Raw genomic sequence first — 25,234 nt, forward strand, 5'->3', positions numbered from 1 at the left:
TTGTCATTCTCGGTCAAAAAGTATTCCCTGAGTCCATTAACACCCACATCTGGGTCTTCTGCGCTCGTCAGTGAAAACCGTGAGCCTATATTAGCAGATTCACTGATTTCAAACTGGATGCTATTTCTTTTAAACGTGGGCGAGTGATCATTTATGTCTGTTATTTCAACTGTGATTTGATGAAGCTCCATGGGGTTTTCTAAAATCACCTCAAAGCTGAAGCTGCATGGTGTTACGTCTCCACAAAGCCGCTCTCGGTCTATTCTCTCGTTCACGACTAGAATCCCTTTGTCTGTCTTCAGCTCGGTGTACTGGATGCTCTCTCCGGTAACGATACGGGCCCGACCAGAACGGAGCCTTTTCAGATCCAAACCAAGATCTTGTGCTACATTCCCGATTAGGGAGCCTTTCTTCATCTCCTCTGGGATTGAATATCGGATATGTCCGCTGACCATATGGATGAAATAAAGAAGGAACAACAGAAGCCTCCAGTTCTGTCCGCAGCCAAAGCGCCATTTTACGCACCGGGTGCAGGGTAGTATTCCACATGCCATAGCAAAAGAAAAACACGAAGGTACGCTCTACAATGATCCAAGCACGACACTTATCGTGAAAAATACAGCCAACGAACCTCTAAAGGAAAATGGCGTTGTCTTGTTCAGTATACTGTGTATATCTAAGTGAAGACATCAGTTAACGCGAGTCTGTTTTCCTCCAATGTCAGCTCACATTATGTACACTTATCTCCCTTTCTCTCATAGGCCACGGAAGCAAGGGAGGGGACTGTGTGGTAATGGTTTAAAGATCATGTTGGATTGACCAACAGCGTCCCTTAGAGTCCAAAACAGGTAACATCATGCAACACTGAATCATTTCTGGGAAAATGTATCACATTGGATAGAAAAAAAAATATTTCATCGCATTGAAATACGAGATCATCTCACCCTGAGTTTAGTCAAATGCAGTTTTAAGCAATAAGCCCTGAAAAAATGCTGGTGTGTGAATAAAATGAGCACTGTGATACATTTGAAACAGATAAATCACACCAACAAAACCCCCCTACAATTCTATCATGGTTCCGGAAGCGCTGGCGAAGAAAAGGATACGAGTTTTGTGAAGCTATTTGATGTTGAAGGAGAGTAGTGAAGGGGGCATTTTTGATTCTCAGTATATTCATCTGAGTCAAATACAACCACTGTTTATCAGCAATCACGCCTCAATGCACATAAAGAGACTGGAGATCACCAAGCTGTAAAAGTACACTTAAGATGAAATAATCCAACAAGTTGTCAGTCCGCGTTACACAAAAGGCAACTAAGCAATGTGCGTGTGAAATAATAAAACGTCACAGCACAGACTTAGAGGACAGGGTGAAAATATTTTGATGTTTTGAGTGTGAATACTGAAGTAGCATTCTGATCAATCGATGCCAAGTAAGATGCTGCTTATGGTGCCGAAAATGCAGGTATAATGCGTAAGAATTCACCATCAATGCAACTAAACACAGAAAGAAAACTAGCGGCACAGAAACGGAGCTACATTATTTAACTCACCTCTAGAGGAGAGTCTGGTTCATCCAGGATGCTCTTTTCACCCTGTAGCCGCTGCATCGTCCCCGTAGAACTGGGGTCCATTATCAACACGTTCTGACTACCAGCTCTGCCGAACTTACAGTCACTCTTTCTGGAGTCAGTCGTCCTGCACACCTCGTAGTTGTACACGTGTTGGAGAGTCCCTGTCCCCAAAGTGTCTGAGTAACGTGGTGGATAATACGGAATCACGGGGAGACTGGACTGATACAGGATGCGAGACTGTCTCCATCTGTAGATTTTCACCGATATAATAACCACTAAACACGTGATGAAGAGGAAGGAAACCACAGCCAGAGCCAACACTAAGTAAAAAGTCAGGTTGTCATTGTACTCCTTGTCGTGCGGAAAGTCAGTGAACTCCGACAGCACTTCAGGGAAGCTGTCCGCCACCGCCACGTTCACAACGACTGTAGCTGAACGAGAGGGCTGCCCGTTGTCCTCCACTATAACAGTCAGTCTCTGTTTCACAGCATCTTTATCGGTGACTTGGCGGATTGTTCTGATTTCTCCATTCTGTAAGCCCACTTCAAACAGCGCCCTGTCTGTGGCTTTCTGCAGTTTATAGGAGAGCCAGGCATTCTGTCCAGAGTCCACATCGACAGCCACCACTTTAGTCACCAGATAGCCCACATCTGCTGAACGAGGCACCATTTCAGCCACCAGAGAGCCCCCGGTCTGGACTGGGTACAGAACCTGAGGGGGGTTGTCGTTCTGGTCCTGGATCAGTATTTTCACGGTCACATTGCTACTGAGTGGAGGAGAACCTCCATCCTGCGCTTTGACGACGAAAACCAGCTGTTTAATTTGCTCATAGTCAAAGGAGCGAACTGCGTGTATCACTCCGCTTTCTGCATTTACTGACACAGAGTGAGAAACTGGAGACCCACCGATATTAGTATCCTCCAGTATATAAGATATACGGGAGTTTTGGTTTTCATCAGGATCTTTAGCCTTAACAGTGAGAAGAGAAACGCCCGGAGAATTATTTTCTACGATAAATGCGTTGTAAACACGTTGTGAAAACACTGGAGAATTATCGTTCACATCTGAGACCATTAAATGAAACGTTCTTTTTGTTGAGAGAGGAGGCGATCCTGCATCTGTCGCAACAACAGTGATGTTATAGTCTGAAACACTTTCACGATCCAATACAGTGTCTGTTACCAAAGTATAGTAATTTCTCAAATTGGATTTAATCTTGAAAGGCGCGTTTTGCTCTATTGTACAACTGACTTTCCCGTTATCACCTGAATCGAGGTCTTTTACATTTATAATACCAATCGTTGTACCAGGAGGGGAGTCCTCTGACACAGGACTAGTGAATGACATGACATTAATGAAGGGTGGATTATCATTCACGTCAATCACATCCACTATAACTTTACTCGAGTCTGTCAAACCTCCCTGGTCCTTTGCATCAATTCTGAGCTCGTATTTTTTATCTTTTTCATAATCTATCGGGCCGGAAACAGATAACACACCAGAGACTTGATCTATGGACAACAAATCAGCTATATTGCTTTTCACGTTTGAAATTGAGTATGTGATGTAACTATTCGATCCACTATCTGCGTCTGTGGCATTAACAGTAACGATATTAGTGCCCTTTGCTGTGTTTTCTATCACAGTGGCCTTATAAACAGACTGGTTGAAAGTAGGCGCATTGTCATTGACATCTAAAACTATTATGTTTATATTCACGGTGCCAGATCTCTGTGGATTTCCACCATCTAATGCTATAAGCTTTAAAGATAGACTGGGAACCTCCTCTCTGTCTAACTGCTTCTGAAGCACCATCTCTGCATATTTACTCCCGTCTGGATTTACGTGCTGCTTTAAAACGAAATTATCGTTTGGGGTTAAAACATAATTTTGTAGGCCATTGACGCCAACGTCAAGATCCTCCGCACTGTCCAGCACAAATCGCGCCCCAAGGTTAGCAGACTCGCTTATTTCTAACATAATATCTGTCGTGCTGATGAAAAGAAGGTGAATTATCATTCACATCTAACACTTCAATCGTTATGTGGTGTAGCTCCATGGGGTTTTCTAAAATCACCTCAAAGCTGAAGCTGCACGGCGTCACGTCTCCGCAAAGCTGCTCTCGGTCTATTCTCTCGTTCACGACTAGAATCCCTTTGTCTGTCTTCAGCTCGGTGTACTGGATGCTCTCTCCGGTCACGATACGGGCCCGACCAGAACGGAGCCTCTGCATATCTATTCCAAGGTCCAACGCGACATTCCCAATAAGGGACCCCTTCTTCATCTCTTCTGGGATTGAATAACGTATCTGACCACTGGCAGCATGACTGAGAAAAAAGAGAAACGCAACGCTTTGCGACGTCAGTTTGTAGCACAAACGCCATCTTAGAGACCGGCAGGGATATTTTCCGAAATCCATGTTATCATATAAGTGATATGAAAGGATACTGTCCAACGACTTATCGTATTCAATCCAAGGATTAACAATAACCAAATTCAGGTGCAGTTTATATTAATAATTACCAGCTTCCTTTCTCTCGTAGAAAAAAGTAGAATCTTAGCCAGTCTATCAGAGCCCGTCTCAACGTCGTTCACAGTCTGAAGCATATCCACTCACCACAGAGCAGAATGAAGGAGGGCACCGCCTAAAACACTGTTCAGATTTGATTTTACTTGACCAACAGCGTCCCTTAGAGTCCACTCACTGGATATCAACACAATGAAGGAATATAACTGCAAATTCAATTCCCATATCCACTGAATGCCGCCAACCTCCCAAGTACAATCGCCATGGCCATCGAAATAGAAACAAATAAATAATTGTGCATATGACAATTTCAGTACAACACTGAGGCCCTGAACATTTATAAAGCCATAGGATATAGTGCATCTTATGACTGCTAATAATGAAAAACTTGAAATACAGAATACTGTACGCACCACAGCACAACAACAAAATATAAATAATGTAAACTCTAAAGACAATAATAAACTTGCCCTAATACACCATAATAAAAAAAATCCAACTGAAGAAACTTATTTTAATTTAAGAGTTCCATGCAAGCTATACAATGTGAAAACACCAAAGCTCTCATTCTGAGATTGCATTATTGACCAGTCTTTTATTTTAATCACTTTATGGTTGTTACATAAACATGTATGTGGATGCCACAGCAATCACATGTAGTTTACAGTAATATTTAAATGTTCTGCGTTAAGACTTCTATTAGATAGTGATGAGAAGCAACAATTTAGGGAGAAGTCTGAATTCCATATATTTCAGCAAAACATTGTATCTATTATATGAACAGGGAAAAAAGGTTGGCTGTACATCCTGTGCACATATGAATCATAAACAATATCAAATTTTGGAAATGCAAGACAGATGCATGATAACATATTTGGTATGGCGTGATATGAAAGCCACAGCTATGTCTGCGAACTGTTTAGCAGAGGGAGCATTTTTACGAAATGATCCAAACTAACTGGGAGGCTGTCCATGGTGCTGAAAGTGACAGCATAGAGATCAGATATTCATGATAAAAGCAACTGTTATATATAAAGTGAGAGACATATGAAGACACTGAGGGAAGCCAAGATTATTCTAACTCACCTCTAGAGGAGAGTCTGGTTCATCCAGGATGCTCTTCTCACCCTGTAGCCGCTGCATCGTCCCCGTAGAACTGGGGTCCATTATCAACACGTTCTGACTACCAGCTCTGCCGAACTTACAGTCACTCTTTCTGGAGTCAGTCGTCCTGCACACCTCGTAGTTGTACACGTGTTGGAGAGTCCCTGTCCCCAAAGTGTCTGAGTAACGTGGTGGATAATACGGAATCACGGGGAGACTAGAGTGATACAGGATGCGAGACTGTCTCCATCTGTAGATTTTCACCGATATAATAACCACTAAACACGTGATGAAGAGGAAGGAAACCACAGCCAGAGCCAACACCAAGTAAAAAGTCAGGTTGTCATTGTACTCCTTGTCGTGCGGAAAGTCAGTGAACTCCGACAGCACTTCAGGGAAGCTGTCCGCCACCGCCACGTTCACAACGACTGTAGCTGAACGAGAGGGCTGCCCGTTGTCCTCCACTATAACAGTCAGTCTCTGTTTCACAGCATCTTTATCGGTGACTTGGCGGATTGTTCTGATTTCTCCATTCTGTAAGCCCACTTCAAACAGCGCCCTGTCTGTGGCTTTCTGCAGTTTATAGGAGAGCCAGGCATTCTGTCCAGAGTCCACATCGACAGCCACCACTTTAGTCACCAGATAGCCCACATCTGCTGAACGAGGCACCATTTCAGCCACCAGAGAGCCCCCGGTCTGGACTGGGTACAGAACCTGAGGGGGGTTGTCGTTCTGGTCCTGGATCAGTATTTTCACGGTCACATTGCTACTGAGTGGAGGAGAACCTCCATCCTGTGCTTTGACCACTAACTGAAGCTGTTTAATCTGCTCATAATCAAAGGAGCGAACCGCACTAAGAACCCCAGTTTCGGAGTTTAAAGACACATAAGTAGAAACCGGACTACCACTGACCTGTGTGTCCTCTAAAAGATACGAGATTCTGGCGTTTTGATTCCAATCAGAGTCCTTCGCGCTGACAGAAAATATTGAAACTCCAGGGGAATTATTCTCTGCGATGTGAGCTGAATAGCTGCTTTTATCAAATAATGGTGCGTTGTCGTTCACATCAGAGATTTTAAGATGTAATCTTGTTGAGCTAGAAAGAGGGGGAGACCCAAAATCAGTGGCTGTTATTGTTATGTTATATTCGGAGACGGATTCTCGATCAAAATGTTGATCTGAGACCAAATTGTAATAGTTTGTTAGAGATGACTCAATTTTAAAGGGAAGTTTACCATCGACAGAACATTTTATTTGCCCATTTTTCTCAGAATCTGCATCTTTTACATTTAAAATAGCAATTGTTGTACCAGGACGTGAGTCCTCAGATACTGGGCTAGAAAAGGACATGATATTAATAACTGGGGCATTGTCGTTGACATCAAAAACATCAAATATAACCTTACTGGTCCCGATCAAGCCACCCTGATCCTTTGCTTCTACCCTCACCTCGTATTTTCTGTCTCTCTCATAATCTATTTGACCAGATACAGAAATCGTTCCAGTGTTTCCATCAATACTGAATATATCTGCTGCGCTTCCTTTGGTTTTAGACAAACTGTAAATAATGAGTCCATATGAACCACTATCCGCGTCTGTTGCATTTACTGTAATAATGTCTGTGCCTCTCTGTGTGTTTTCCATAACAGATGCCTTATACACGGATTGGTTAAAAACCGGAATATTGTCGTTTGCATCTAAAACAGTGACATCTATATTTACTGTACCAGATCTCTGTGGTGTTCCACCGTCAACTGCGATTAGTTTTAAAGACAAATGTGGACGTCGTTCTCTGTCTAAAGGCTTCTGGAGCACCATTTCAACGTATTTACTTCCATCAGGGTTTGCATGTTGCTTCAAAATAAAATTGTCATTCGGCGACAGAACATAGTCCTGCAACGCGTTTTGTCCCACATCTAGATCCTCTGCACTCTGCAGTGGAAACTGTACTCCCACCACAGCCGATTCACTAATTTCGAAACGGATAGGTTTATCTGTGTTTGGGAAGACGGGGGCGTGATCATTTATATCCAAAACCTCAACGGTAATTCTGTGCAATTCCATTGGATTTTCTAAAATCACCTCAAAGCTGAAGCTACATGGCGTTTCGTCTCCACAAAGCTCCTCCCGATCTATTCTCTCATTCACAACTAGAATCCCTTTGTCCGTCTTCAGCTCGGTGTAGTGAACGTTTTCTCCGGTCACGATTCGGGCCCGCCCAGAACGAAGCCTTTTCTGGTCCAAACCAAGATCTTGCGCTACATTGCCAATAAGCGAGCCTTTCCTCATCTCCTCTGGTATAGAATAACGAATCTGACCACTTACAAGAGTAACCACATGAAGCAGCAACACAAGCAGACCTATTTGCCGTCGCAGTCCACAAAACAATCGCCATCTTACGGATAAGCAGATGGGAGATCTTCGAGTTGTCATCATGGCAACAAAGAACCGAAAAGGGTGATTTATATCCGATCGTATGACGGTAAAGCTGGTTCTGATGTATCCGTTTCGTGGTCGCATCTGAACACGTCTTCAACGTTTATGTGCAAGTCTGTGAGACCATGTTCGCCCCAACCCTCGACAAAACACAGAAAGCCTTCTTCACCGTGTAGTCAGTCAGGGGATGGACTGAATGACGACACAGCACAGAAAATATTTTCCTGGCCAACAGCGTCCCTCAGAGTCTAAGAGGTGAACATCAAACGAGGCAAAGACCACAGCACTAACACTGTAAAACAGCTTAATAGAATTAACACGTCTCTATCAATTGTACGAAGAGGTTGAGTTTCAAGATAATGTTGTAAATAAAAACAAACTTTAACACATCACATTGTTTTATAACTAATTCAGTGGTAAAAGTAAATACTGCGGAGTAAAAATGACCTTTCCAAAAATACAGGAAAAAATAAATTAAATTTTTCTTATGAATAATATGCTTACAATGCAGCAGAACGCAATGAATAAATAAAGCAGCCGTTCTTAAAGGAAATAAAACATCCACATGATATATAAAATAGTTATGTTTAAGAAAATAGAAATGTTTTCATCGTGGAAGGACAATAATGCGTCCCCACAACAAAGTATTTACTTACAAGGTGTTGGATTAGCACTAATATCGAAAATAAACTGTCCCCTATGTAATGTGTTGATATGCTAATATTCTGTGTAAAGACTTTTGTTTAATAGTAAAATGCCTTACTAAAGTGGGAAACAGGCTATAGTGTAACTTTCATAAACTTCATCGAAAGATTAGACTGTGAAAATCGGGGTGACGAATGGACATATGTGTTGCCTTTAACATCGTTCGTATTCTGTCAACTTGGATTATTCAGCGCTAATATTTTCATTCATTAATGGTGAAAAGAACTGTACCTAACATTTACTGAGTGTTTTTAGCTGCTCAATCTAAATCATGTTCTGGCCATCCTTTAAAAGCGCAGATATTAGGCATATGAAAAATGTTACACTTGAACACTGTACACCGTACACCGTATGTCATAAACCATTTGTATGACATACAGTTTAAATAACTACATACTGTGTTTTGCACTGCTGAACCTGCAAGACATTTGCAGAAGCAGAATTCCTATCAATGATGCAAACCAGCGGAGCTGTCCATGGTGCTGAAAGTGACACCAGAGCATGTAACTGTTTATCATCAACGCTGTTAAAAATAACAAGACAAAACAAAAAAAGAGAAACAAGGACACACAGTCGAAGCTAAGATTCCAACCAACCTCTAGAGGAGAGTCTGGTTCGTCCAGGATGCTCTTCTCACTCTTCAGCCGCTGCATCGTCCCCGTAGAACTGGGGTCCATTATCAACACGTTCTGACTACCAGCTCTGCCGAACTTACAGTCACTCTTTCTGGAGTCAGTCGTCCTGCACACCTCGTAGTTGTACACGTGTTGGAGAGTCCCTGTCCCCAAAGTGTCTGAGTAACGTGGTGGATAATACGGAATCACGGGGAGACTGGAGTGATACAGGATGCGAGACTGTCTCCATCTGTAGATTTTCACCGATATAATAACCACTAAACACGTGATGAAGAGGAAGGAAACCACAGCCAGAGCCAACACCAAGTAAAAAGTCAGGTTGTCATTGTACTCCTTGTCGTGCGGAAAGTCAGTGAACTCCGACAGCACTTCGGGGAAGCTGTCCGCCACCGCCACGTTCACAACGACTGTAGCTGAACGAGAGGGCTGCCCGTTGTCCTCCACTATAACAGTCAGTCTCTGTTTCACAGCATCTTTATCGGTGACTTGGCGGATTGTTCTGATTTCTCCATTCTGTAAGCCCACTTCAAACAGCGCCCTGTCTGTGGCTTTCTGCAGTTTATAGGAGAGCCAGGCATTCTGTCCAGAGTCCACATCGACAGCCACCACTTTAGTCACCAGATAGCCCACATCTGCTGAACGAGGCACCATTTCAGCCACCAGAGAGCCTCCGGTCTGGACTGGGTACAGGACCTGAGGAGGGTTGTCGTTCTGGTCCTGAATCAGTATTTTCACAGTCACATTGCTACTGAGTGGAGGAGAACCTCCATCCTGCGCTTTGACGATGAATACCAGTTCTCTTATCTGCTCATAATCATATGAGCGAACTGCACGAATTACTCCGTTTTCTCCATTAATAGAAACATATTCAGATACTGGAGATCCACCAATCTCACACTCTTCTAAAATATAAGAAACACGGGCGTTTTGGTTTTCATCAGGATCTTTAGCCTTAACAGTGAGAAGAGAAACGCCTGGAGAGTTATTCTCTGCAACCAAAGCACTATAAAAGCCTCGTGGAAATACTGGCGCATTATCATTGACATCAGAGACCTTTAAATAAAAGGTTCTTTTAGTTGAGAGAGGAGGCGATCCTGCATCTGTCGCTACAACAGTGATGTTACACTCTGATAGATTTTCACGATCTAATGCAGCATCAGTTACCAATGCATAATAACTTCTCACATTGGATTTAATTTTGAAAGGAACACTGCCCTCGATCGTGCACCTTACTTGACCGTTTTCACCAGAGTCAACATCTTTAACATTAATGATGCCAACGGTGGTACCAGCAGGGGAGTCTTCTGACACAGGGCTCGTGAATGACATAACGTTAATGACCGGAGTGTTATCATTTACATCGATAACCTCAATTTCAACTTTGCTCGAATCAGTCAGTCCTCCTTGATCTTTAGCTTCAACCCTGAACTCGATTTTTTTGTCTTTTTCGAAATCTATTTCCTTTGACACATAAATTCTCCCTGTAGCTTCATCTATGTCGAATAAATCAGCTATTCCTGCTTTTGATTTTGAGAAGAAATACGTAACTCTACCGTTTGAACCGCTATCTACGTCGCTTGCATTCACAGTAACAATGTGAGTGCCTTTCGGTGCATTTTCAATCACAGTGGCCTTATACACTGATTGATTAAACACAGGAGCATTATCATTGGCATCTAAGATGTTTACATCTATATTTACTGTACCCGACCTCTGTGGATTTCCGCCGTCCACGGCCAACAGTTTTAGAGACAGGCGTGGCTGTTCTTCTCTATCTAGGGGTTTCTGAAGCACCATTTCAGCATATTTACTGCCGTCCAGATTAACGTGTTGCTTCAAAGCAAAATTGTCGTTGGGAGTTAAAATGTAGTTCTGCAGACCGTTCCCTCCAACATCAGCATCGTCGGCACTCTCTAAAACAAAACGGGAGCCAAGCGCAGCTGACTCGCTTATTTCAAATTCTAAGTGACTGTTCTGAAAAGTGGGAGCGTTGTCGTTTACGTCCAGTACCTCTATGGTCACGGGGTGCAACTCCATGGGTTTTTCTAGTAAAATCTCAAAGGTAAAGCTACACGGCGTCACGTCTCCGCAAAGCTGCTCTCGGTCTATTCTCTCATTCACGACCAAAGTCCCTTTGTCCGTCTTCAGCTCCGCGTACTGGATGTTTTCTCCGGTCACGATACGGGCCCGGCCAGAGCGAAGCCTTCTCAGGTCCAAACCAAGGTCCTGTGCGACGTTACCAACAAGAGACCCTTTCTTCATCTCTTCTGGGATCGAATACCGGATCTGTGCCTCCGTTTGAGCAAGAAAAATAAACTGTAACAAAAACAGGTTCACGGCTCCTCGCAATCGCCCAAACAATCGCCATCTTACACCTCTGACTCGATGATGTTCTTTATATGCCATGTGAAAACGGGGTCTTCAAGCAAACCGAGCCACGGAAGGAAAATTTCAACTCAGTGGGGAAAGCGCATATATTCGAGGTTAATTTAGATTGGAGGTAGAAGTCTAAACCAACAATGTATCCGATGAGCTTCAGCTCGTATGAAACATAGCTCATCCCCTCTTGTAAAACGCAGTGACGGGGGAGGGAACAAGACTGCCTCATCATGCAAGGCTGAATGGATTTACCAGGCAACAGCGTCACTTAGAGGCTAAATATGAAACTCGTATAACCAGACACCCAACACCATGAGTTTGGTGTTTCGGATGATAGTCTCTATAATAATGGCCTACTTAGCAACAGAGATAGGCTCAGTGTATGATTGCCCATTCTAATCCCGGACATGTAAATCTTCTTCAGGATATGAACAAAGAGATGACTCAGAATAGGCTGTAGACACTAGGCAATTTAGGCAATAAAGACTGTGTTTAATTGCCTCGATCAAATAGATTCAAACGTCTCTTTTCTGTTGTCAGAATGATAAATGTGTAAGATGATCAGCATTTGCCTCGTTAAAAACAAAGCAAAAAAAAAAAACAAAAAAAAAAAAACAGCAAAAACAAAAACGAGAGAGTAGGGAATGGACAAGCGTGATCAGCAGCAATTTGTTGTGTTCGCAATGAAAGTGATTTTTATACATTTTATGACTAAGTCATACTTCTAAATAAGTTCAATATGTCCCCGAACGTTGCACTTATCCCTATAAAAGATAAACTTAACGGAAGCCTAGAGTTATTAAAAAAACAAAACTTAAAAAATAAAAAAGACAATCTTGCCCTGTAACCACTCTACTGACAAAATACCATCTTACTAGGAAGCTGTAGTAAAACGGACCTTCTATTTACTAACCTATACTGTGTTATTAAGTGTAAATATAATAATTTCTTCTTCCTCTGTATATATTATTATTCATTAGTATTATTGTTTTTATTATTATTATAAGTAGTAGTAGTAGTATTTATAGGCGGTAAAATTTCTGATTAGTAATTATGAGGAAAGTGGAAAGTGTTCAAGACAAGGAGCATTTTCAGTTAAAGAGGAGCTGTCCGCACTGTAGTGCTGAAAAGAACCTCGTTCACTTGTTTGGGGTTAAACTGCAACCAACTACTAACTGCAATTTCATGTCAGTTCACAGAAACAATGTTTTCATAACTAAACACTTTGCGTATTGCACCTCACCTCTAGAGGAGAGTCTGGTTCGTCCAGGATGCTCTTTTCACTCTGCAGCCGCTGCATCGTCCCTGTAGAACTGGGGTCCATTATCAACACGTTCTGACTACCAGCTCTGCCGAACTTACAGTCACTCTTTCTGGAGTCAGTCGTCCTGCACACCTCGTAGTTGTACACGTGTTGGAGAGTCCCTGTCCCCAAAGTGTCTGAGTAACGTGGTGGATAATACGGAATCACGGGGAGACTGGAGTGATACAGGAAGCGAGACTGTCTCCATCTGTAGATTTTCACCGATATAATAACCACTAAACACGTGATGAAGAGGAAGGAAACCACAGCCAGAGCCAACACCAAGTAAAAAGTCAGGTTGTCATTGTACTCCTTGTCGTGCGGAAAGTCAGTGAACTCCGACAGCACTTCAGGGAAGCTGTCCGCCACCGCCACGTTCACAACGACTGTGGCTGAACGAGAGGGCTGCCCGTTGTCCTCCACTATAACAGTCAGTCTCTGTTTCACAGCATCTTTATCGGTGACTTGGCGGATTGTTCTGATTTCTCCATTCTGTAAGCCCACTTCAAACAGCGCCCTGTCTGTGGCTTTCTGCAGTTTATAGGAGAGCCAGGCATTCTGTCCAGAGTCCACATCGACAGCCACCACTTTAGTCACCAGATAGCCCACATCTGCTGAACGAGGCACCATTTCAGCCACCAGAGAGCCTCCGGTCTGGACTGGGTACAGAACCTGAGGGGGGTTGTCGTTCTGGTCCTGGATGCGCAAAATAACTGTTGTGTTACTAATTAGTGGTGGCGAGCCTCCATCCTGCGCTTTAACTCGTATTTTGTACTCTTTAACTTGTTCATAGTCAAGTGAACGCAAAGACTGAATCACTCCACTTTCCGTATTAATGGAGAAATATGATGAGACCGGATTTCCATTAACCTCGCTGTCAATAAGAAAATATGATATGCGTGCATTCTGACCCTGATCTGGATCCGTTGCGTGGATCTGCAAGAAAGCGACACCAGGAGAATTGTTCTCCATTACCTGAGCATTGTAAACACTTTGGCTGAAAGCCGGTGCGTTGTCATTAATATCAGTAACGTCTAAAACCACCGTTTTTCTGCTTGATAAGGCAGGCAAGCCCTCATCTGTGGCAGTGAGAGTGATATTATACTGGGAACGCTTCTCTCGGTCGAGATCTTTCTCCGTGACCAATGTGTAATAGTTTCTGAGAGATGATTTAATTTTAAAAGGGAGATTCTCATCTATACTTAAATGAACTTGTCCATTTTTACCGGAATCTTTATCTTGGACACTCATCAACGCCACAACTGTACCAGGCGTAGAATCTTCTGAAATCTTACCCGAATATGAAGCCAGTGTGATTACCGGACTGTTATCATTCACATCTGCTATCTCGACAATCAGTTTGCTGGCGCCCACCACACCCCATGGATCTTTTGCTTGGAGGTTTATTTCGTAATAGGGAGAAACCTCGTAGTCGATATCACCGGTGACTCTGACCTCTCCCGTGTAAGAGTTTATTTCGAAAGGACACGAGGAATCCTCCTCTAGGTGGGTGAAAAAATATGTCACGTTACCATTGTAACCTTGGTCCACATCTACGGCACTGACTCGAGCAATAACTGCACCTCGCAAGACATTTTCCAAGACAGACGCTTTGTATAAAGACTGCGTAAAAACGGGTGCATTGTCGTTTGCGTCCAGGACAGAGACGTGTATCCTTACTGTCCCAGACTTCTGCGGCTCCCCACCATCGACAGCCGTTAATATGAGCGTATGCTCGGTTTGCTCCTCGCGGTCCAAACCACTCTGAAGCACCATTTCAGCGTATTTACTCCCATCTGTTCGAGCGTGTTGTTTCAGAACAAAATGATCGTTGGCTTTTAAATAGTAACTTTGCAGTGAGTTTATTCCTACGTCAGGATCAACTGCGCTATCCAGCAAAAAAACAGTTCCGGTGGGCGTCGATTCGCTAATTTCCAAATTAATTTCCTTTTTGGGGAAAGCAGGAGCATGATCGTTTACATCTTGTATTTCGATGGTAATGGAGAACAATTCAAGTGGATCTTCTAGGACAATTTCTAGACTAAAGCTACACGGAGATTTCTTGGCGCATAATTTTTCTCTGTCAATTCTTTCATTGACAATGATGTGCCCTTTGTTCTGGTTCAGCACTACATACTGGGTATCATCATCAATAACAAGTCGAGCCCGACCAGAAACCAACCTTTTTACATCCAAGCCTAGGTCTTTTGCAACGTCTCCGACAAACAGCCCTTTCCTCATCTCCTCTGGGATAGAATAACGAATTTGTCCACTAACCGCAGCAACAAGGCAACAAAGCAAAATGGAGACTCTCCATTCCAATGAGGTGCCTCTTCTCTTTAGAGTATCCATTTCTTCCGATTAATATCACATCCAAATCCACAATGTGTACCATGTATTTTATATCGTCTTCTGTCAAAGCTATACAATGCAACCATCCAAACTGGAGCCTTGGTGGATATACGCACACAGTCATCGCCTATTTCCTTCAAAGACGGGTGGTGACTTTATGTCTGTGACAAGGCCGATGTTATGCAAGTAGTCTCCTTAGGCAACAGCACCACCAACAGTGAGTAAGTTAAACAACATCAGTAGACAGACAGTGGACCAACGCTCCATTGTCTGTCTAGTCTAGTGTATCCAAACTTTATGAGCCCTTCCTGCCTAACCTTTAATGTTGAGGATCTCCAAAATCTAAATCCGGTGGAGAATAAAAAAAGACAGAAAACAAGAGAGAATAAGTCTGCTTAATTTGCCGCTATTTTTAGAATGATTGTTAATACAATCATTGTATGTTTTCATGTTTTCTCTGTATCTTATGATACAGTCAGCTGGCTATAGTCACCACGTTTAGATATCAACTGACTACAAAAACAAATGGGTACGCATGAGAATACTTTGTATTGTGTTGGGAAGTGGCTGGCAACAATCACAAAACTTCCCTCCAGGTCCCTTTAAAATGTAACAGCTCCACAGTCTCAACTGTAAGAGAGTGAACTGAAACATTTTTTTAACAATATGCTAAGAACAAACTGTGGACATATACACACAGAGAGTAAAAGGACACATGGTTTGTTGGTTGGTAGGTAGGTAGGTAGATAGATAAATAGACAGACAGATAGACAGACAGGTAAGTAGGTAGATAGACAGATAGATAGATATATTGGATCAAGAGAGAGGAGATTATCTGACTGTTAAGTCCGGTGACCTACATTTCAGCAGTAGAATTAACATCTAGTATGAAACCACTGCAACACTCACCCACAAGCTCCAGTGAATACTGGAAAATTTCCCAACAGTATATTTCTTCTATATATAAGACCTACCTAAGACATTATGTCTGCAGAGGTAGGAATGCCTATTTTATAATGGTCACGATACTGCTTTGCATCGTCCCTTGCACGCACACACACACACACACACACACACACACACACACACACACACACACACACACACACACACACACACACACACACACACACACACACACACACACACACACACACACACACACAGTACTAGCATAGGAGCAGAGCATAACATTCTGTACATCCTGATTGTGCATTATTCAGGAAATGACTTCACAGCAGCAGCCAGGATCATTAATATTCATGTAATTTAAAGCCTAGGGTAGAATCACATATCACACACACACAAATAAGAGCAATGCATATGCCTATGTTAAAATACTGCTAGATGCAGTTTCAGTCTTGCATGAATATGACTTCCAAAGCAGCATTTTGGAAGAACTGTGTGTTATAAACATTCATAGTGTTGGGTATGTTAACTGGTTTCCCCACAGTTTCTGTATGGTGAAAAAGAGATACTGGGGAAATTACCTAAAGAATAGAGATAGAAAATTGATAGAAACTCCTTCTGGGTCTACTGTGTTCCATACTGATTGTGGGAGTTGAGTGTGGTGTAATACTAACGCAAAAGAGTAATAAAATAGTGTATGAGGTGAGATTTGAAGAGAGAGGAAAATGAAAATCATCTTACCTGTTCAATGAAAAATGGAGGTTTCATTCAGGAAGTTAAGCAGGAAAAAAAAAGAAGAAAAAAGAGAACAGTTAGTAGGATTCCTGATTAATCCTGAAAAACACAATTTAATCAGATCTTGTCATATTCTTTAACATTCATTTGCATTATGTACATAAACATAGGAAAATAATGAATGTTATGGTTTGATATTGTGACATATGATGTTGTGTAATTGCCCCCGAAAAAAATCAACTTGGTGTACTGAGTTATTTACATACAAAGAAAGCTCTCATCTCTAATTTAACCTGGGTTGAAAAACTTTTTGGAAACTTTCAGACTTAAAGTTGGTCTATTTTTGGCCATTTAATTACATTAAACTATGCCTAACTTACCAGACCTCATCATGTGATGTTTTTTTTTAGAACTGTGCCATAAATTACTCATCAACTCATGTGAAATCACGTTTTCAAATTCAATGATGTTTTATAACATTATAACCAAAGGTGAATGATGTGCAAGAATCATCTAGTTGAGTGACAACATGGCATCAAATTTAATAGACTGAGAGGAACAAGAATTTGATGTCCACACAATTAACAAGTGAATTTACTCTATGTTATAAACAAATACACACAAAGAAAAGCAGCTTAAAAGTGTTACTAAAAATAAAGGACATCCCTAGAATTACATACAAAATGTGTTAGCGGTTTTCCAACATTTCATCCCTGCTTTGCACAAGATGTGTCGAGAAAACAAAAAAAAACTACACACAGTATTCAAAAACATTGGAAGCTCTGTGATGCTAGTGTTAATTGCAATCGGCCATCCTATTGACACACTGTTCTATTATTCTCCAATGCTGTCAACCACACTGCTTAGAACAGTGTTCTTGTGACCCAGATAATAATAATAAAAAAAAGATGAAGCACTGCTCTTTTTTTTCCCTCTCCTACCACAGCTGAAATTAAGAGCACAAATGGGCCTGCAGCTATAAGACCAAGAGGAACACACATGAATTCACATGGGGATTTGTCTGATGAAAAAACATCTCTGTGTCACTCCCATAACCCACTCAGACGCAGGCAGGAATACACACACAGTCACTTTATGTGACACAGATACACACACACATCACAATTTAACAGTTCTATAAGACTCCAGCCACTGACCTGAGAGCAGCTTAAGTACTTTATAACATTAATACATATAAAAATATTGTTTTCTGTTGTTAATCTGACTTTAAAATTCCTTCGCTTTAGAAATCCTGTTTTCTCATTTGTTTTTTACTGTCGTATATTACATGTGTACTGTTGTATGTCTGAAACTTGTGTGTCTTGATGTTAAAGAGGCTTTAGTAGAGTCTGATTGAGAGCTTATCCAAAAAAAAAAAAAATCATTATTTCCACAACAACTTGTCTCTGTGGCAAGTTGTAACTTTCATCCCACGATTAGCTGGTTTTGCATGGCACTTTGATCAGCAAACTTGTGGATCCAAGTAAAACCTTATTTGGAGATTTACTGAACACTTAAAGTGGGAAGGATACAGATCCATGCTTGCACCATGAAAACCTATAGAAAAAATCCTATTAGATACACGTTAATGCAATTACGTCATCGACTCATTGAGAGAGAAAGAAAGAAAGAAAGACCACTATTACTATGTTTAATTCTTATTTATGTTTTATTATTAGCAGTAATAACAGCACTGTGTTGGAGCTCAGATTGATATTTTATGCAATAACTGAACTTTTTTTTTTTTTTTTTTAAATCATTCTTTCATAACCAGTTCCCCAGTTAAAAAATATTGAGCATTTTGACTTATTACACTACTTACTTACCGTTGTTTACAGATTCAAAGGTAACATCTTTCACACTGTAAAATAAAACGAATTCATGAGAAATGTCCCTTGGACAATTATTTATAATTCAAACTAAATATCTCAAGTTAGCTGCAAAAGTATGGTTAAAAAAAAGACACTATTTTGTAATTATCTACAAGTATTGTTTTGCATTAACTGTGTATGACTGGTAATTAGAGTACAACATTGCATTGTCCACATTTGGGGCCAAAGCAGATAAGTATGAGGATCTAGAGAAGGTTCATTTGAGTTTTATTTACCAGTATGTTGCAAATACTTGTTGGTACAACCTGTATTGTTGTACTGCAAATAACTTGCTGATAAACATTAGATGTAAACAGCTTATTAAATACAGTCTTTGCTAGTTCTCATTCCAAATCGCTTCCTCTTCCTTCTCAAGTTATTACACTTAGCTTACAATTTGCTGTCTTAACAGAAACCCTAAGGAAACAGTGAAGAAAAGTGGGCTTTTCGTATGAAGCACATTACAGTGAATAATGTCTAATGCACTGGAGAAATGTCACTCAAGACAAAGTAGTAAACTTCAGAAAAAATCTATGACTGAAAACTTTGCTTTTTCAATAAGTGTAATTTTGACTGTGTGTAGGCAGTCTCCAACGTCTTTTTCCTGATGCACATTAAAAAGACAAAATAGTTGTCTTAAATTAGAGGTCATCAAACAGCCAAAGTCATGACAGCTAGTTGCTCTTAATTTAAAATTTTCTTTCTACTATGGATTGGTATAGGCTGACTGTCTGACAAAGACATGCATGCACGTCTTTGTCATGGTGTAAGTGTTATTTTTCTTGTTAATTAGGGTTGCAGTGTATTGTTGTTGTTACAATGACCACCTGTTTTAGTTTCTGTTATAAGTGTCCTTACTTCACTTCCTTAACATGTTCAGTACAAAAAAGGTCATTGGGCCAACAGAGAAGTAGAACACAATCTTCTCTTCATCTTTATTTTTCATCAAACACATACAGTTTGTTTACATACTGTTCGATTCATGTGCTGTATAGTGAAAACATAACATAGAATTATCAAAACTTGTCGGCCGTGTATTCAAAGTAAAAAACTGACTAGAAATAAAAGTGTGAAGACCGTTTTACGCAAAAACATAAAGAGGCAAAGACAAGTATACCACAGGCAAAGCAAAACATTGACAGCCAGGACTGAATTCCCTCAACTACATCGCTATCAGAAGACACAGTGATAAACAGCTTAGTCAGAGAGGTATACAATGCGTTTTAAATGCAGGAAATGCGACACCATCAACCATATGTAATTCATTAATTGGTTATATTCCACTTCTCAACTGAAAATCTAATATTTATGTTTGAGCTTTTAAGGGAAGCGGATACAACTCATGCTTATATTGTTCATAAACACTCTATAAGTTTGTTCGTTGAGGTATGGAAACAATGCACATTTGCAGATAATAAATCGGAGAAAACTAAACATAGTGAGCAAGCTATCTGGAAAAGAGAGAGAACGGACAGAGAAAGGGAAACTTCTTACTAGAGACAGAGTAGTAAAATAAAAAGAGGCAGACAAACAAAACAAGCCTGATTAAAGTTACCACAAACAACTGTCTTTGACAAAAACAATTGCAAACAAAACAGATTTAGATAGAATCATACATTTATTTATGCTACTGTGAAACTATTTTCGAAAATATTCCAGAAGATATATCTAAAAGGTTAGGATTGCTATGTTCTATGTTCGAGGATGGGTCGTGGGGGGATGGGGTTGAAGTTATATGCAAATCTCCAAGACCATTACAAAACCATTTGATGCACTAACTACATGTTCATGCACAAATACTCCCGTAGAAAACTGTTAACTTTTTAATCATAGACAACAACAGTAAGGATTTTTCTACTAATCCCATAGAACAATGAGAAAACAATGAGGAATTAAAATATGCTTGACAGTCAGAGGGTAAAAATTTCATTAGTTGCGCAGGGAATATTTTACAACATATTTACAATATGTTATGGCTGACTCTCACTTGACCACGTAGCAAGGAGGCGGTGCACCTGCCCTCACCTTCAGACTAGCTCTGTCTGTGCTGGTGCGCCTTAGGGTGTTTTTTTGATAGGCCGCACTTCTTTTTTTCAGTGTGTCAGTGTCTGTGTTTGAGCCAAAACGAAAATCGCCTCTCCACGACCCAGTGGTCAAGAAAGAATCATAACGCTCATCGTTCAGCAGCGTCCCACAACGACTTGAACCTGTAAAGCTAGGGGGGCAGTAGGTGGTGGGAAAGACGGGGAGACTAGCAGTGGTTGAACGGTAAACATAGCCACGCCGGCAGAGGTTAAAGTAAAACACTCCACCGATTAAAAGGATGAATAGAGAGGACACGGCTGACAGGGCGATAACCAAGTACAGCGTCAAGCTGTCGCTTTCCTGAGATTCATCGGTAAACTCAAAAAGTTCCTTTAAAACAGGCAGACCGTCGCCAATTACTATGCTGACAGCAGCAGTGGCGGAGAGAGACTCCGGCCCGTTATCCGTTACTAAAACAACAACAGTTTGTTTCGGTTCGTCGTCCTCCGTGAACGCTCGCACTGTCCTGACTTCTCCCGTGTGCAGACCGACCATAAACAGGTTAGGCCGCGTTGCTTTGACTATTCTGTAGGAGAGCCAGGCGTTGTGGCCCGAGTCGGCGTCCACGGCTACCACTTTGGTAACCAGGTACCCTCTAGGCGCATCCGCCGGCACGACATCTTCAGCAATGAACCCGTCGGTTTGGACCGGATATAGGACGAAGGGTGTATTGTCGTTTTGGTCCTGGATAAAAACGTTTATAGTGCAGGTAGTGGAGAGTGGGAGGTCGCCTCCATCTCGAGCTGTCACCTTAATTTGGAAGTGAATTGACTGTTCATAGTCAAAGGGACGTGATGTGAAGAGCTCCCCCGTTTCCGAGTTGATGGTAAGAAAAGAGGACACTTGTGAGTTCGTGTCCCTCGATATTTGGTACAGTATTTTTGCATTAGACCCATCGTCGGTGTCCTCTGCTTTCACCTTCATTACAAACGTGCCGGTGGGTTGGTTTTCCAAAATGTTGGCGATGTACTCGCTCTGTGTGAAAGTCGGGGGGTTATCATTTATATCATTGACCACGATTGTTAGAGCTTTTAAACTGGACAGCGAGGGAGAGCCCGCATCAGTGGCAGTGACTGTGATATTGTACTCTGTTTGAAGTTCTCTGTCTAGTATTCCGTCGGTCACTAACATGTAATAGTTTTTGACCTCTGATACAAATTTGAACGGAACATCGTCTGAGATTGTACAGGTGACGCGCCCACTGCTTCCAGTGTCCAGGTCATAGATATTGATCAGAGCAACCATAGTTCCTGGTTTAGCGTCTTCGGCCACGTTGGCAGAAGCTGACTTTATTTCAATCACGGGTTTGTTGTCATTTACGTCAGTGACGTCAATTATGAGTTTACAGTGAGAGGCCTGACCACCGCCGTCTTTAGCCTGAACATCCAGCTCGTGCTTACTGGCCTCTTCGTAGTCAATGAGACCGGCCACGCGTACTTCTCCACTCAGAGGGTCCATTTCAATGACTCCTGCCATCTTGTCTGACAGGTGACTGAAAGAGTATGTTATCTCTCCATAAACACCTTCATCTAAGTCGGTGGCATTCAGTGTTGCTATGACAGTCCCTACGGCCGAGTTCTCTGGCACGGAGGCTTTGTAAACTCGTTGGCTGAAAACTGGGACATTATCGTTGGCGTCCAAAACACGGATATAGATAGACGCAGTTCCTGATCTGACTGGATTTCCCCCGTCAATTCCATTAATTTTCAGTACATGTTCAGCTCGTGCCTCCCGGTCCAAGGCCCTTTTAAGAACTAGTTCCGGATAAGCATTGCCGTTTATTTGGTTACTAATTTCCAGTGCAAAATGATCAGTCGGGCTCAGTTTATATTCACGGACAGAGTTGGTACCCAGATCGGGGTCATGAGCGCTCTCCAACGGAAAGCGCCTTCCAATGACTGTGGATTCCACTAAATCTAGATGTATCTCTCCTGCGGCAAAAACCGGGCTGTTGTCATTTATATCTGCAATATCCAAAACTAAGCTGTATGCTTGAAGGGGATCTTCAAGCAAGAGCTGATACTGCAGGATGCAGACAGTTGCTTGCGCGCAGAGCTCCTCTCGGTCAATCCGTTGGCTGATCAAAAGATTGCCAGACGCAGTGTCCAGTTCACACAGCTGCTTAGTTCCTTCTGCAACTACCCGGGCTCGACGAGCATCAAGCTCCGTCACCTCCAGCCCCAGATCCTGCGCAACATTCCCGATAACCGACCCTCGCTGCATCTCCTCTGGAAGGACATAACGGACTTCCCCAAACGAAACACCAAAAAGGAGGATAAAAAATAAAAAATGCAGCCACCATTTTAAGTTGATTCCCCGGTCCATTGTTAAACATGCTTTCAAAAGCAAATACACTGTCCACATTATAGCTAAATCCTAAACATAGACATCCATTTATCGAACTGGAAATGCTGCTGTAATCCAAAGATTCCCTGCTTTTCTAGCTGAGTTAATCATGCTCTATTAGGGAAGATGTCAGCTTGGATTCCTCTCTCTATCCCCATTTCACCACTTCTCTCTCTCTCTCTCTCTCTCTCTCTCTCTCTCTCACTCACACCCACCCACACACACACACACACATGAACTCACTCACTCAAACGCAGTCACACTCTCTCTCTTCTTTTCCCGCCCATACACACAGCCCTGGGCTCTAACCCAATACTCCAGTTCCACTGACACAGATGAGACTCGCCATAGCATCCATTAGTCAGACATTATAAAAGAGCGTCACCAAGAGACTGAGAGGATAATTACAACAGTGGACAGAGCTGGATGCAATAAGACACGTGCTTTACATTTGTTTGTATGTTTAATATCATCCTGCGCCGCACGTGACCAAGATAAGCTCGGGCAAATTCAGGTTGTGCTAACTTAATATAATACAAGATGAATAACATCCATGTTTGAAGTAGCAGAGGATGGACACAGTAAAAGCAACACCTGATCAATGTAATACAATACTATGCAACACCTTTGCTATGGACAGTACCTTTGCTTTGCTTGATTTTTTGTTTTTTAATTATAATTATTTTTTATTTTAATCCTTCTGACACAGTGATGTAACTAATATTCTTAGACTACGGATTGTGGTGCTGTATTGCATTGAATGACAACGCATTTGAGTGTAACACACTCATACTGTAACTGTGGAGATGGCAGTGTACTTTGCAAACACACTCCCCCCCAGCTCACCATACTCAACAGCAGTATGATGGCGATGAAAAGCAACAGGTTTCTGAAAATTATCATCTCCAAGGAAAAGAGGTTGGCCTCCATAACAAATGGGAAACAACTTTTTTTCTAAAGCAACTCCATTTCTAAATTTTCATTACTGAGTTTGTTCTCTGCACATCGATCACTGTCTGGTCTGGACAGAACAGGTTTGAACAGACAGTTAAGTCTGCCATAAATATAAGTGGGGCCGTATCACCCGACCCCCAGGACTTGTACACCTTCCAAGTCAAGAAACATGGGCAGGTAAAATCATTACAGACCCCTCAAACCCTAAGCATTACTTGATTCAACTTCTTCCCTCTGGTAGGTGCTACAGAGGACTCTACACACACACACACACACACACACACACACACACACACACACACACACACACACACACACACACACACACACACACACACACACACAACACAATCGATTACAGTTTCTTTCCACAAGTCATCACACTCAGCCAGTTAAATCAGCCATTTGACATCTACAAACATGTTTGGTACAGTGTAAAACTAAATCCTTGTATATTATTGTCCAACATAGCCGTTGTGCAATAATGTGTACATAATATCCCCTCGTTATGATATACAAGACAAACTGTATATATTGCAGATATATTCTTCCATCCATATGTGCACACAAAACAAACTCTGAATGAAAAGTAACTTATTACCCATACAATGTTATGCAGCAGTGACTGCAAAGTGAAAAGCTCCAGATGTCTGAAGGAGCTGCAGCTGAACTGACATGACGTTTTTCTGGTTTTTAATAATATGCAAGTTTGAAATATGAGAGCCTCATAGTGCAATCAAAGTGTTCAACAGAGAATTTGGCAATATGAAAAAGACCACTGTTAAGCACACTATCAAAAAAAAAATAAATAAAATGCATGTTAAAACATCTCAAATATGCAATTAAATAAACTCAAAGTAAGGGCCGCTGAAAGTGCAGTATTGGAGAAAGCATTACTGCAGTTGTGAATAAGGTGGAGCTCTGATCATATATACCACTTTGTGTAACACGCAGAGTTTCAAAGGATAACAAACGTATACATTTATTTTTTTGTTTCACCCCTGTTACCATTGTTAACACAAAATAAAGTGAGCCTGGAAGCTTAAAGTTGTCTTAATGGAAGGATGAGCACACAGCTAGGAAGGCAGAGGCTCAAAACATACTGCTGCACCGAAAAACATTTTCATTTAAAGACAACTGATTACATGATTTTATCTGGACATGTTCTACTGCTCCTGCTAGAAGATAAATATAATAAAGACTTGTAGAGTTACTGAGACATAGTAATCTGTTTGATAAATGGTTAAATGGAGATTCCACTTCAAATTACTGAGAAGGATACAGGGTTTAATTGCCTGATAAAAGCAGTGTAGTTTCAT

General features: G+C 41.6%; 4 protein-coding genes across 10 annotated transcripts in view; all 4 read right to left on the reverse strand.

Moving 5' to 3' along the window:
* The window catches only part of LOC120785775 (protocadherin gamma-C5-like), a 230,444-nt gene that overhangs the window by 130,728 nt on the left and 74,482 nt on the right, over nucleotides 1-25,234 (reverse strand). The window lies entirely within an intron of this gene.
* LOC120785777 (protocadherin beta-16-like) lies at nucleotides 1,516-7,765 on the reverse strand. 2 transcript variants are annotated; one of them, XM_040120712.1, is made up of 2 exons: nucleotides 5,188-7,765; nucleotides 1,516-1,553 (listed from the first exon to the last, which is right to left on the reverse strand). In XM_040120712.1, the coding sequence occupies exons 1-2, from the start codon at nucleotides 7,723-7,725 to the stop codon at nucleotides 1,545-1,547; spliced, it is 2,547 nt and encodes an 848-aa protein (XP_039976646.1). In that variant the 5' UTR covers nucleotides 7,726-7,765; the 3' UTR covers nucleotides 1,516-1,544. The 2 variants fall into 2 exon arrangements, with proteins under 2 accessions (XP_039976646.1, XP_039976645.1); XM_040120711.1 differs by lacking the exon at nucleotides 1,516-1,553 and adding an exon at nucleotides 5,031-5,079.
* LOC120785782 (protocadherin beta-11-like) lies at nucleotides 1,536-3,993 on the reverse strand. The gene is given in 2 exon segments (XM_040120718.1): nucleotides 1,536-3,560; nucleotides 3,562-3,993. Coding segments are annotated over 2 exon segments (2,457 nt in total).
* Nucleotides 20,514-22,979, reverse strand: LOC120785781 (protocadherin beta-16). The gene has a single exon (XM_040120717.1). It carries the CDS (start codon nucleotides 22,977-22,979, stop codon nucleotides 20,514-20,516), a length of 2,466 nt encoding a protein of 821 aa, XP_039976651.1.

This window comes from Xiphias gladius, chromosome 23 (genome assembly GCF_016859285.1).
Source record: "Xiphias gladius isolate SHS-SW01 ecotype Sanya breed wild chromosome 23, ASM1685928v1, whole genome shotgun sequence".
NCBI classification, from domain to species: domain Eukaryota; kingdom Metazoa; phylum Chordata; class Actinopteri; order Istiophoriformes; family Xiphiidae; genus Xiphias; species Xiphias gladius.